The 13,692-nt window shown below is 47.9% G+C and overlaps 4 protein-coding genes across 4 annotated transcripts; 2 read left to right on the forward strand and 2 right to left on the reverse strand.

Annotated features, from left to right (window-relative positions):
* Positions 1 to 350: 350 nt before the first annotated feature.
* Positions 351 to 2,337, forward strand: ACHE_31137S (putative MFS drug transporter; the record flags this gene model as incomplete). The annotated part of the gene is made up of 6 exons (XM_043277833.1): positions 351 to 500; positions 560 to 1,487; positions 1,536 to 1,725; positions 1,777 to 1,842; positions 1,899 to 1,952; positions 2,007 to 2,337. 6 exons carry the CDS (start codon positions 351 to 353, stop codon positions 2,335 to 2,337), a joined length of 1,719 nt encoding a protein of 572 aa, XP_043135672.1.
* A 486-nt stretch (positions 2,338 to 2,823) lies between these two features.
* ACHE_31138S (uncharacterized protein) lies at positions 2,824 to 3,526 on the forward strand (the record flags this gene model as incomplete). Its single annotated transcript, XM_043277834.1, has 3 exons — positions 2,824 to 3,308; positions 3,378 to 3,435; positions 3,500 to 3,526. 3 exons carry the CDS (start codon positions 2,824 to 2,826, stop codon positions 3,524 to 3,526), a joined length of 570 nt encoding a protein of 189 aa, XP_043135673.1.
* Positions 3,527 to 3,890: 364 nt separating this feature from the next.
* On the reverse strand, positions 3,891 to 5,522 carry ACHE_31139A (uncharacterized protein; the record flags this gene model as incomplete). The annotated part of the gene is made up of 2 exons (XM_043277835.1): positions 3,891 to 5,157; positions 5,281 to 5,522. 2 exons carry the CDS (start codon positions 5,520 to 5,522, stop codon positions 3,891 to 3,893), a joined length of 1,509 nt encoding a protein of 502 aa, XP_043135674.1.
* Positions 5,523 to 11,237: 5,715 nt separating this feature from the next.
* ACHE_31140A (uncharacterized protein) lies at positions 11,238 to 13,559 on the reverse strand (the record flags this gene model as incomplete). The annotated part of the gene is made up of 1 exon (XM_043277836.1): positions 11,238 to 13,559. The coding sequence occupies one exon, from the start codon at positions 13,557 to 13,559 to the stop codon at positions 11,238 to 11,240; it is 2,322 nt and encodes a 773-aa protein (XP_043135675.1).
* Between the last annotated feature and the right edge of the window lie 133 nt (positions 13,560 to 13,692).

Genomic DNA, 13,692 nt, shown 5'->3' on the forward strand with positions numbered 1-13,692 from the left:
ACTGCCAAGCGCAATCGACCGTGTGTATTCTGTTGCAAGCGAGAAGGCAGAGGACCTTGGGTGAGAGTGTTTGAGCGGGTTTAATTTAGTGTCCTTTTTCTTGTGCAGATCTTTGGCAGGATGATCGGCGGCTTTCTACAAAGCCACTTTGACGGAGATTCTCCTCGGGAAAAATTATGACAGCAGGGAAATAACTAGTTTGGCAGGGGACCGAAATATGAAGAATTCGGAAGATTGGACCGGGGTGCGTTTTAAGCTCCGGTGTTTTCTGTGCGGCTTTTGTGCGGTTTTTTCTTTTCTTTTTGTCAACGTCTCGGAGGATATCTGAGTGTCACGGTCAGACAAGCATCATGGCTTCCGAGGTCGAGGCTAAGCAGGCCAGTCCAAGCACGCCGCAGTCAGTCTCGCAGCCAGAGACTCCTGTTGAAGGCAATGGCAATAATGGCGGGTTTGTTTTCAATGAACAGACCAATTATGTTCCTAAGAGGACTATTATCACGGTACCTACATACACCCTGGTTGGTGTTTAGACGATGCTAACCATGTACCCCACGAATAGATCTTCCTCGCCTGCTCAACAGTCGATCTTGTCGCATTGATGGACCAAACCACCCTCGCGGCCAGTTTGTCCATTATCGGCAATGCATTGGGAGCCAGCGACAAAACCTCCTGGATCTCAGGCGGCTACTTCGTCACCTCGACCTGCTTCCAATTACTGTACGGCCGTCTGTCCGATATCTGGTCCCGCAAACTCGTCCTCTTCGTCGGGTTAGCGATTTTCTTCTTTGGCTCGTTGGCCGCGTCTCTTGCTCAGTCGGCCACGCAACTCATCATCTTCCGCGCCTTTACTGGTATTGGTGGTGGTGGGTTGATGAGTGTGGCACAGATGATTGTGAGCGATGTCGTGCCGTTGAGAGAACGAGGGAAGTATCAGGGTATTCTGGGCGCGGTTGTTGCCATTGCGAATGGCATTGGACCGGTTATTGGAGGTGCATTGGCGAGTGTCAACGAGGACTCGTGGAGATGGATTTTCAGATTGAATCTGCCACTCACTGCTATTTGCACGCTGGCTGTGTTTTTCTTCATGCCTCTGCGTCCAGTAGAGGGCGATTGGAAGGCTAAGCTCAAAGCTGTTGACTTTGTCGGTGCCGGTCTTGCCCTGGGCGGTACAGCTGTGCTACTCCTCGGATTGAACTGGGGTGGTGGTGAATATGTCTGGAACTCAGCGCACGTCATCGCGACGCTGGTAGTTGGTGTCGCTGTATCCATTGGCTTCGTGCTCTGGCAGTGGAAGGGCGCTTCGACGCCGTTGGTTCCTATGCACATCTTCAAATCGAGGATTGTGAATGGTGCTTGCTTGACGATGTTCGTCAATGGGTGGAACTTTCTCGTGCAAGTGTATTACATCCCGACGTTTTATCAATTGGTGTTTAACTACTCGACTGTTAAGGCGGGTGCGATGTTGTTGCCCATCACTTTGTTCCAGAGTATGTTCTTTTATCACATTGCCTATGGCAGGATGCTAACATGAGCAGCTGTGAGTAGCACCGCCTCCGGCCTGATCGTGCATTGGGTCGGTCGCTACCGTGAGTGTATTCTCTTCGGATGGATGATCTGGGCCGTTGGCCTGGGACTGTTCTCGACTCTGGATGAGAACTCCGGAGTCGGAAAGCAAATCGGATACGGTATTTTGACGGGTGTTGGTGTTGGAAATACATTGCAGCCGTGAGTCCTCATTCGCCATGGAGCGATTCCAAATACTTACATAGTGCATAGGGCCCTTATTGCCGTACAAGCTGGTGTCGAACGACGCGAAATGGCTGTTGTCACTGCGTTCCGGAAGTATTTATCACCTCCATTCCCAACATCGACAAATAGCTAACGCATACACCGTCCAGCTTCGTCCGTAACCTCGGAGGAACCCTCGGCCTCGCCATCGCCGGTACAATCATGTATGTCCTCCTCAATTTCCAATAATCCAGATTCCAGACAACTAACTGAACCAGCAACAACCTGATTTCATCATCAATCTCTTCCCTCGGCCTTTCCTCCGCTGAAACCCGCTCTTTCCTCGCCAGCCCAACAAACTACCTCTCCAAGCTCCCCGCCGACGAAGCCGAGCATGCCCGCTCGCTAATAATCCCAGCCTATCGCAAGGGCTTCCGGATAATTTTCATCATCGGCGCGGCGCTCTCAGCGTTCGCATTCGTGTTAGCTGTCGTGCTCATGCCACAGGTTGCACTGAACCGGGATGACGACAAGAAGTTAAAAGAGGAAGGACGGCAACGGATCGAAGCTGCGAAAGAGAAAGGGAATCGCGACGAGGAGAAAAAGTGAAAGTGAACGTGAATGTGATAGTACATGATCAGAATGGACCATCGCTATTACTATTATTACTCAATGGGGTAATACGTCAATGCACGCTAAAAACGACTATCACACGAGTTCATTGTTTGTTCGGCGCTAATCATGAGTTGATATCGGGCGACAGGACGCTAATACGAGGCGAGGGAACAAAGAAGCGTGGATATTGACGAATTGTGAACTGACGGGCGTGCGTTTGACAAATTGGTGGTCGGGCATGTATATTATCGAAAATATATACGGAGTGCATCGAGTCTTTTCGTTTCTTATTCTTTTCTCATATAACATCACAAATCATAACAATATTATAGCAATATGCCGACATACCTAATCCTCAACTCCGACCAAGGTAAAGTACCTCCCCCATTCCAATCCACCCTCGATCCTAATACCCGATCCGACCCAATAAGCACAAAAAAAAAAAAAAAACTGGCAAACAAATCTAACCCACGCCATAACATGACAGCCCTCCCCAAATTCATCTCCTCAACCCTCCTCCGCCGCCCTAACACCACCCTCCTCGCAGCAACCCGCTTCCTAACACCCGAAATCTCGACTTCCTTCTTCCACCTCCCGAAACACGACACATCGCTTGTGATCCCCGTTAAAATTGATTTGTTTTCGCAGTATGATGCAGTAGGCACTGTGAGGGGGCTGCTTCTTGCGGGGGTTACACATATTAATGCGGTCGTGTTTGAGGGGGGGAGTGGTACGGGTGTTCGGGGTGGTGGGAGTTGGGCTAATGGGGTTAATGGGAGGGTGAATAGAGATGTGGGAAGGGATGCGGAGTATGAGGAGGGGTTGAGGAGGTTGTTCGGGCAGGTTAGGATGTTTTTGGGGGGTTCGAGGTTTGTGTTTTTGAGGAAAGAGTCGGGGATGGATGTGGAGGGGGTGAGAGAGGTAGTAATGACAGAGGTTGGGGATGTCGCTTCTTTTTTTCAAGTGTGAGACTCTTTCTGTTGCATTCATTGGTCTGCTTTTTCTTGACGCGGTGGCTGATGTGAGATGAGCAGTGATGTCCCGGACGGGGAGGGAGAAGAATGGACAGCGACAGAGAGGATACTGCAATTAGTAAGTGCAAACAACCTTTACTCTTTAGAAGGAACAGTGCCACTGACTGTCGCGGGATACATAGATGGATCATAACGAACAAGGATGGTAATCCGCAGGGAACCGGAGCTGATAAAGGCATCGAGGTCTTGGATTTCTTTGTTTGCTGTATTTATGCATGTATGAGTTTCATCATCACGCGTCGTTTGGGCATTTGATTCACCGCTAGAAAAGCTGATTCAGTAGTTGTTGGGCATATATACATTTTCTTCTTTTCTTCACTCTTCTCTTCTTCGATTTTTCTGACTTCTGCGGCCGTATACAGAGATCACTTCATATACTAACGTATTCAACGGGCGAGCGGCGAATACGGCCGAAGTGCGAATTTTCCCCGCAACCATTACTTTTCGAAGCTTTTCAACCACCAACACCATTCAATCTGACTGAATGAGACTATCTCCTAGTTAAATACATGTCTATTTACTAGGACATCTCCTTATAGTGTGCCCAATAATCCCACAACCACTACAGCGTGGTGGAGCTCGCTGGCGAGGTGTAGCATCATTAAGTTGCTCATTAAGCTGTGCATCAAGCTGCTGAATAGTATCAAGCTGCTGAATATGCTCACGGCCTTCCTGTACAGAGATAAAGAGGTCATCCCCTAGAGAAGTGTGTTTCCTTGCCTTCTTCTTCATTTTCCGCTCATTTTCAGCCCGTAGAACCTTGATGTCTTCTTGTAGAATGAGGTTCATATTCATCGCCATCTGTGCAGCCTTCTCAAGATGTTGAATATGAGAGATTGGGCTGCTAGAAAGTGTCCTTTTTTTCCGAAGACTTCTTTGTAGGCTGCGAACCTTATGGTCTAACTGGCGAGGATTTTGAGGTGTTTGAAAAGCAGACGAGATTGAGCCTTCAGTTAGATTTGGCGGTGGTGTTGGTGTACGAAGTTGAAAGGTGATTTTCTCAAGAACCCGACCCTGATTCAATGGTTTAAGACCTGCACCTGCAAAGCCACTGCATATATTCCCTTTGGTAAATGCTGCTTTGCGTGCAGGAGGGTATAAATGTAGAAAATCTTCCTTGTCAATGTGGTTGTTTCCAGCCACCATCATACCTTCCACTAGTTTTCCATATGCGCGTTTGAGCGGCCCAAAAACCCCGACATCCAGGGGCTGAAGAAGATGAGATGTATGTGGAGGCATACAAAGACAGATAATTGAATTGTTCTTGCAGAAATCATCAAATTCAGCAGTTTGGTGACTTGAATGACCATCAAGGATAAGCAACCGCTTCGCGCCAGTTGAATGCAGCTTTGAAAAAGGATCAAAAATTTGCTTTAACCACTTGAGACCAATCGCATCAGTTGTCCAGCCATTTGGACTGTTGGTAAGCTTCCAATCCAGGGGAAGATTATCCTCTTCATACCAAGCAGCCTGGTGTTCTTTCCCCTTCAAGATAATTGCCGCTGGAATAAGAATGCCCTTAGAGCTCACACATTCAATGATTGTGACCCATTCACGATTTCCCTGGATAACTGTACGAGGTCTCTCACTGCGTTCTGCTGCAGTAATAACCTTGGATGTTGTGCAGAGTCCCATTGCAAAGCCAGTTTCGTCAAAATTCCAGATATCATCTTCATGTATACCATGTTCTTGGATAACCTTGCGTACAATCTCAAACCACTCTTTAAGAACCTTTGGATCCTCTTGTTTTGCCCGCTGGTATGTGATTCTTCGATTGTATCTTGTACGTAGTTCAGGACGACGTTTGGTAAAGGAATAGGCCCAGTTGATTCCAAGAATTGCAGTTGGATCTTGTGTACGCTCACGAAGTAAAATTTGCGCCATTCCACGCAGGAATTCTGACCGAATTGAGAATCCTCGCTTGTCTGCATCTAGTAGACTCTTGACAAGCACTTCTTCTTCATATTCTGTCAATTTATGGCCATTTGCACGTGTTTCTGTACGTGGTTTGATTCCATTAAGCCGCTTGCGGAGGGAGGATTCAGAGACACCATATATCTGGGCGGCTTTCAATTTTGATTGAACTTTTTTCTCTTTCCATGCAGTAATAGCCATTTGCATACGGGCTTCCTTAGATAAAGGCATTTTTGTGTATAAAAAGTAGAAGAAATGATGTGTTAAAAATGGTTGTGTTGAATATTTTGGTGGTTGCGGGGAAAATTCGCACTTCGGCCGTATTCGCCGCTCGCCCGTTGAATACGTTATGGTTTCTATATAGTTTTTACCTTCACTATTTTGTCATTATTATGCTTGGTCTGCGATGATGTTAGATCCTTTATATTTCAGTTCCTTTCTTTAAAAAATACGGTAGAGCACTCTGTCCCTCTATTTCCCGTACAACTTTACTGGTGTCTCTGGACTCACATACAGCTCGATATGTTTGCGTGTAACAATGTGATGACGTCCAGAGTATGCTTTCGCCTGCGTGCAAGAATCAGATGTCACGGCTTTTTCCCCGGGTTTTATGACATGTACGTATAGGTCCTTCCTTTCGACCATGATGGTACTGACAAACATACTCCAGATGGGGCCTGGATCAACGACAGTTCTGGTGGGTTGGATATATAAACAAAAGCACCAATAACACGATTTATTGTCTAAGTCTATACGAACGGGTGGCTTTACGGATCATCGGAGACCACTCTGACGGCATCCGCACACAATGAGTCCTGTCCGGTCCGTCTTCACGACCTTGAACTCTGGTTGAATCAATCGCTTGCTCCATAATGGATAAACCTATTCGTATGGAAAAGACGAGACCATGTTAATACAGTGTTATCAACTGCCCCGTGACGCCACAAATGATCACCCCGGTTCCTGCCTGGAACACAACCCGGCAGTGGAAGGAAAAAGGAATTATACAACTTGTTATGTGGTTCGACTTCTGGAGCCCACAAAGGATTTCCAAGAGAAATTGCTTTGTTCTCGTGGGCTAAACATCCAACATGAAAGGCGTCTCTGCCCTCGTGGACATCTCTCCAGTTTATATCAAACGCTTCATTTGATGTATCCAACGCTGACTGGAATTTGATGGTGCTGTATGTATCTGCAAGCCTTGACCTAATTTTTTGCCAGTACTGACGCTGAATTTCAGGTTTGTGGTGTCTTGTTTTGAAATATTTTATATACAAGCTGCAACGGGTAAGGAACTAGGGCTCCCTCATAATATTTCTAGGCATGGCATGGTAGGTTGCTCATTACCTGGCCACTGCATCATCATGGCTAACATTACGTCGTTTTGTCAGCTGTGTCGAGGCACTAGATGATGTTTGAAATCGGTTGCTGGGCTATTCTGTGCAAACTTGAGCTCCTTCACAGGGGAGCATCATCCGGGAACCTGGATTGCTGATATCGTTTAGTCGCACTAGCAGCAAAAATCCTCCCGACGGAGACATCGAAATGAGGAGGCTGTCCCAATCTTCGTCTCCATTACACTGTCAGTGGGAAGTCTGTCAGGTTAGGGTGTGTGGGAAACCGCAATGGAGAAAATACTGCGTTTTAAATGCTGCCTTTCAAGTGCACTTTCCGCTCAGGCTCGGTAAATTCAGCATATTGCCTCTTCAGGTCGCTTGAGCAATCCACTAATTAGGTTTCCAGACAACCGTTAGGACGCACCTGCTCCCACGAGTGAACACAGCTCAATGCATCTTCGTAGAGATCATGCTGACAGTAACGGATCTCAGCACCGAGAACCCCAGAGGCCACACGCAATTGCGCAAATGTCGAGATCTTTGATATCAAAGAGGGCTCTACAGAAGCAACCTTGTCGACAGGCACTCGATGACATGCAACCTTGACCCCGGTTCATTCTCTTGGAGTTCACGTGAACACACTCAAGGGTCTTTGTTATGAAGAATCGACGGAGAGAAATGGAGCATTCGAAGGGAAAGGGTACGCGGGAAACAAATCACTAGTTCTATTTGCCTTTTTGGTTTTATTCTCTTCTTACGAAACTGATACGTTCGGTTACTTCCTGTTGCAAGTGAAAAGAACAGGCAGAATGACGTGCTTTCAAGACTCTCCCAAATATTGACAACAACCATGGAACATCTTTTATCCAGGACGGACTGGAGTTAGCTAATGATGTAGGTGGTCTTCACTTTCTATATCATTACGAGACTGACCTCCTAACCATCGGCAGGACTGGGCCCTATGTTTAAGTGCTCCATATTCTCGTGGTTTGTTCCGCTCCATAACAAACGTCTTCTGACACGTCGGATCTAGCAGCTCAGCTGCGTTTGGTCGCCATTGCTGTGATATCCTTTGCAAAATGATATGGCGGATATCTGCGCAGCTGCGAGTCATTTGGTCCATGGAGTATCAGCGATCACATTTTGTGTCCGGATTCTTATAGCGATTACTATTGTCGGATGATTGGAAGTGGTCTGGACAGTGTGTCAAAGACACATCGCAGAAGCCCAGGGACTCTTCAAGAGCTCACTGATCTCTACAGGTCTTGCTTGCTTTTCTCTTTCTTGTAACTTACTTCCAAAGGAGCGTCTTTCTTCGTGGCCTCTGCGAAAAGGCCTCTTTCACCCCCAAACGGCCAACACAGGGACCTCAATCTTCCTTCCTCGCTCCAACTCCTCTTCATCGTAAACCCTGTCGAAGAAAGCTCCAGTTCTATAATCCTCACAAAATGTATGGATTTTCTCCTCATTGCAGTAGGCTTCTCTATACTTTTCTATTGTTGCTGAATCAAAGTTTTCAGCCGCAGTCCACGAGGACAAGGTGTGTTCCAAAAATACCCTACCATCCTCATTTGCTCCGATCATCCTCTCAGGAAATGGTTCAGATTGTGCAAGGGACAGTCAATGTCAGGCTTTCAATCCGGCCTTGACATCTCCAAAGCCCTGAACATCGATGCTGTTGGGACAATGTCGACAACCACAACCTTTGAAGGTTTTTCGGGCATATCAAATGCAGTTCGATATGCCACCCGTGCGCTACGATCATGACCAAATGGCGAATTTCTCATCACTTAACCCAACTGCTCCATGACAGAAGCACAGTCCTGTCCCATTAGGCGTTTAGAATAACCGGAGCCATTGGAACTGTGTGGAACAGAAGAGGCACCATAACCACGGAGATCGAGGAGGACTATGATGAAATGTGGCAGAAGGAAGAACGTTATCTTGTGGAACTCAACATGAGTTTGAGGGAAGCCGTGCAGTAACAGCAAAGGAGGTTTCGTTCCTTTCGGCTCGCTAACTCGCACAAATATACGGGCACCCAAAGAAGTGGCGATGAATTGCGAAGAAAAGCCGGCGAAAAGATCAGAAGGCATTTTGTAAAGTACTAGACATAAATGTGATACTTATGCTCTACAAACTGAACTATACAAGGCGCTAAGATTTTAGATATGCAGGCCGAGAACGTTATTTTCTGCCGGTAACCGGACAAATAGGACCAGCCTCATTGGCTGCAAAAATGAACCATCCCCCTTCCGGACTACTTGTCGGCCATTGAAAAACGATTAAACATTTATCAGAACATGTGCATTTGCATTTGACCAAACGAAATCCGGACCGAATGCTGGTGGTTCGGTAACAGCAGCTACTCCGATCCTCGGGTTCGGAGACCGTACGGCCTGCCCTAATCATTTCTTTCGTAATCAAATGAATATCACTAGATAATTATAATAACTGCTAAGGTCATAACGTTAGATACACTGGTCGATGAGAATTTTATAGATCCGACTCAGAACAATTTCTTTATACTGGCTGTTTATGTTGACATATCTTTATTGAAAACCCAGATAGAGGGTCAACATGTTCTAACATTTGGTTCTTATCTTGTAGGCTTATCCCGGCTAGACCTGTCTACAGGTAGGTCCTTCACTCAGTTCACTACAGTGCAGGCGTCTCCATCAGCTATTGTATGTATTGAACCTTGTGAGATACTTATGGATCAGAGTGTCTGGATTCTGATTGAACAGGAGTTACACTCCCAAATTGGAGACGATAATCACCTGCTTACTTCCTCTCAATTTGCCAGAGAAGTTAACCCCATGTCCAAATGGGGCTTAATGCTCAAGAATATGGGGCCCTGCATACATCAGAGAAGAGCCAAAAAAAGCTACGGCTTCATATTCCTGCAGTGAATGAAGTGAGGAGTTGAGTGCGTGGTTATAGCTACCAGTCACCACCTATCCAGCTTTTACAGCCTCGTATTGGAAGAAGTCGCAAACTTTAAGGACGTGCTAGGGCCGCCTACATGGATACACTGGAGATTGAATTGGAGGATGAAAATGCTGTTACATTCCTTAGGTGCTATCGACCTGTATGATATCCAATGCGTTTGTTCCTCCTTTCTGTGCGACTTACCCGCCAACGCGATGTTGGGCAATGTGCGGCCCTTTCCAACGACGGATACAAGGCTGTGGCATCATTGTCTTGTTTCGAAAAAGACGCCATGAAAACTCCGTTTGGAAACAGCTCGAAAAGATAGAGCCGTCGAGGTGCCGAAGCATCCGCGTCGATACTAGCGAGAGGCCAAAGGACTTATCACATATTATATTCCCAAGTTTCGCGCTTCTTTCCTATAAGACAGTTTCAATCAAACAGCTACAGAAGAAATTAAAGAGATATGGCCTGAACATGGTCGCGGTGTACAGTGCCCGGCATCCTACATCGTCCTGGATTTACTCCTGGCAATCAAACCCCCTACTATTACGGAGTCGAGATCACAAATCTGGTGGATATATGGTTTCCTCTTGTTGCACAACTTCTGCTTGGTTCGATGGTGTCTCCATTGCCTCAGACTGTCTAGTCTAGATTACATGAACATCTTAGACCAGTGCACAGCTGCACCTACATTGAGACCTATGTGCACACCAATGGTTCCATCAAACCATTTCCTCCGCAAGTAAGCCACACACGTCTTCTTTTCCAGTCCACCAAGCATGGCCTTTCAAGCAATACCTCAGCACATCCGCGACGAAGTCAAGGTAACACGAAACAGCACACTTGAAGAAAAGAGAAGAGCCGAGAGTGCAGCCACGGCTGTCAAATCAGCCATTTGGATTAAAGTCGGTCAAAAAGAGATATCCCGGGTTATGAATATCGAATTGAATCGAACAGACAATTGACAGGCGTCGAGCTTCTTGCCTTTGTCCTACCACACAGTTTCGATTATATAGTTACACGAGAAACATCGCCTCAAAGCAGTCTGTCGGGTCTTGCATTGTGCCCGGCAGACTACATTCTCCCAAATTGAACCAAGCCAAATAGAGCGAGTACATTCAGAATCAATAGCAGCCTCCTCATATTCAGCATTCCTACAGCCATGCAAGAACACATGGTGCATTTGTACCAGGTACAAACGACACTGTTGTCATCCGTCTGTTTGAAAGATCGGGTAGGACATACTTTCCGTCCTAACACCAAGGCATCATGCTAGGCATCAGCACGAGTGATCTACGATAGCAACATGCGGTTTCAATACCCCTGAAGGGTTCGGATCCGAGTGTAAAGTTTTGTTTTCGCACTGCCATTGAAAGGTACAAACCGGAGCAAAACGCTCGTTGAAGGAATAAGCGCACGAAGAAAGCGTTTTTACCATAGAGAGAGGGTGATTTATCCAATCGATTGTATTGTATTGTATTAGTGACCCTAAGTCAAGTCCGTACTATATAATTGAGCAACTAAGAAACAAAAGAAAAAAGCAATGTCATCTCATCATCAGTCATGCAACAAATTCATCCACCTAACCCCAACAACGCCAGTCAAAAGAGTATTAGAATAAGACAAACACAAGAAAGTAACCCCGAAAGCGCGAATAAAGCAAGAAAAAAGGAAATTAAATCTCATCAACAACAACAACCCTCTCCACAACCCAATCCACCGCCGTCTGCCCCTCCACCCTCCACGACCCATCGGACCACATATCAACCATCCAATACTTCCAATTCCAATCGCTTTTGCCATTATCCCACCACATCCCTTCACTACCACGTTTCCCTTTCCCCTTGCCCTCAGTCGAAAAATCAAGGTTGACATTCCGATTTCCCACACCTGGGACAACAGCGCCAGCGCCGCCGGTCATACCCTGACGTATCCGCCACTCGCGCTCCGCACGCTCACCAGCCCGTCGTGCAACGGCATCTTCATCTTCGGATTGGTAGAGGTCGCATTTGTTGCACTCGGTGCAGCGCGAGCCGGGGTTCGGACGGAAGTGTTCGCAGAAGTGCCGGTAGCCTTCTGGTTCTTCGGGTTGGTCGTTGTCTTCGTATATGTCTTCTTCTTCACCAGGAGGGATGTTTTCCTGATTTCGGCGGAGTGGTCTTCGACGACGGAGTTGGAGTGCTGGTTCAAGGGGTGGTCCTAGGGCTTTGCGGCAGAGGTAGCACATTGAGTAGCCGCAGACGCAGGTTAGTTTGTTGCAGCCGGACGACTTCACAAACGATAGACCGCATCGGGGGCATGTTCGTTTCACGGCTGCCGTGCGCGCTGCTTCGACTGTTGCGCGTAAATCGAGGAGCAATGGTTCGTGACAAACGTGCGGGTCTCGCCATGGTTTCTGGCAGGTTATGCAACTAGCCCGTCGACAGGCCGGATGCGCACAAGTAAACCGTTTCGGACGGGTCTTGAGACACAGATTCAGCAGCGAATTCTGTAGGATGGCAGGGATGGCAGACGGATCCATCAACCAGAGGATAAGCGCAGGCACTGCGAGTAAACAGATCAAATCGATATAGACAATAACCAAGATAATCGCAGCCAGCGCTCCATTACTGCGAAACCGCCATCGCACACCCCTAACCGAAGGATGGTAAACCGGATCAACCTCAGCGTACGAGCAAAACGGGCAGCGAATAAGCTTGTACTGCGATTTCAGCAGCGCCTCGCTAGCCAGACGATCCTCGAACTTCTGATGCGTCTCGAACCCAGCTTTATCCAGCAGAATCGCCTGCTTCACAATACCAGGGTGTAAACTCCCCTCGCAGTTCCCATGCGAGAGCGGCGCAAGACACTTCAGCGTCGACCGTTCCATATCAACGGATTTATTCCACCCCTGTCCAAAAAGCGCCTCGTGCACAGTCCTCTGTATACATCCGTAGCATATAACATGCCCAGCCACCGAACACGTCGATATCTGCTCAAACGTCACATCCGCCAGACAGCACTCACATTCATACAGCGCATCCGCAGCCTTCGCCTCACTCTCGTTCAACTCCTCCGCTAACTGGTAGTCCCTCCCCTCCTGCTCTTCCTGTTTCTGCCGCAACAACGGCGCCAGTAACGCCTCGTGCAGTTCCCGATCTAACTCCGCACAACCCGTCTCTTTCAACTTGGGAACAGCCTCCCCATCCGCCCGCCGCTGCCACATCAGTAACGGATGCTCATCGCGATCTTTCTTCCGCTTAAACGACGGGAACAAATTATTAAACGTCGCGCGCCACGTCCGTCTCGCCAAATCCCGTAGGGTAGGTCTCGCCCGGTGATAGCAGAAATTCACCTCCGCGAGAACCGCGTCCATGGTACTCTTGCTCAGCGCAGTAAACTCTTTCCCCAACGCAGCCTTAACAGCGGCTTTATATTCGTCGGACCGGAATCGTTCTTCGTACGGCACCGCCCCTTCATCTTCACCAACACCCCCAACCACACCTCCAGCTGCACCTGCCGCTGTCCCAGATCCAGCGTTATCACCATCAGGAACATTCCACCTCCCCGCAACCCACTCCTTCTTATGCCGTATCAACTCGTCGACACAAACCTCGACTCGACTATTCCCATCGAACCGCACCAGCATCTCCCGGAAGACCTCGACTTTGACATCCGGGAAGACCCGGGCGAGTGTTTCTAGCGCGGTGTTGAGTTCTGCTTGTTCGCGGTGGTGTTCTTCGAGTTGTTCTTCTGTTTTTGGGAGAGTGCGGGTGCGGGAAGTTGTGAATGGGGTGCGGAGAATGGTGCTGCTGGTGCTATTGCTGGAGGAGGATGGGTGGTGGTCGGTGGAGGAGGAGATGACAGACGTTGGACGCCATGGGTGTTTTGTTGAGGTTGATGGTCGGTGAAGGCGTCGTTGATTCTGGTTGTTGTTGTTGTTGTTAGTTTCAGGTGTCGCCTGGGATGAGGACGAGGAAGATCTGGAGAAGCTAGGGACAGATAGCGAGAGCACCATAGTTGTTCAACTGCTTTGAATGAAGAAGGTGCTACATGATCGTAACGGTAGAGGCCAGTTGTGTTGTAGAGGGGTGGATACTGGAGGGTAGAGATGACGAGGTGTGACTTGACAGGTGCTCTTTTTCGGAGAC

The sequence above is a fragment of the Aspergillus chevalieri genome, chromosome 3 (genome assembly GCF_016861735.1).
Source record: "Aspergillus chevalieri M1 DNA, chromosome 3, nearly complete sequence".
In the NCBI taxonomy this organism is placed as follows: Eukaryota; Fungi; Ascomycota; class Eurotiomycetes; order Eurotiales; family Aspergillaceae; genus Aspergillus; species Aspergillus chevalieri.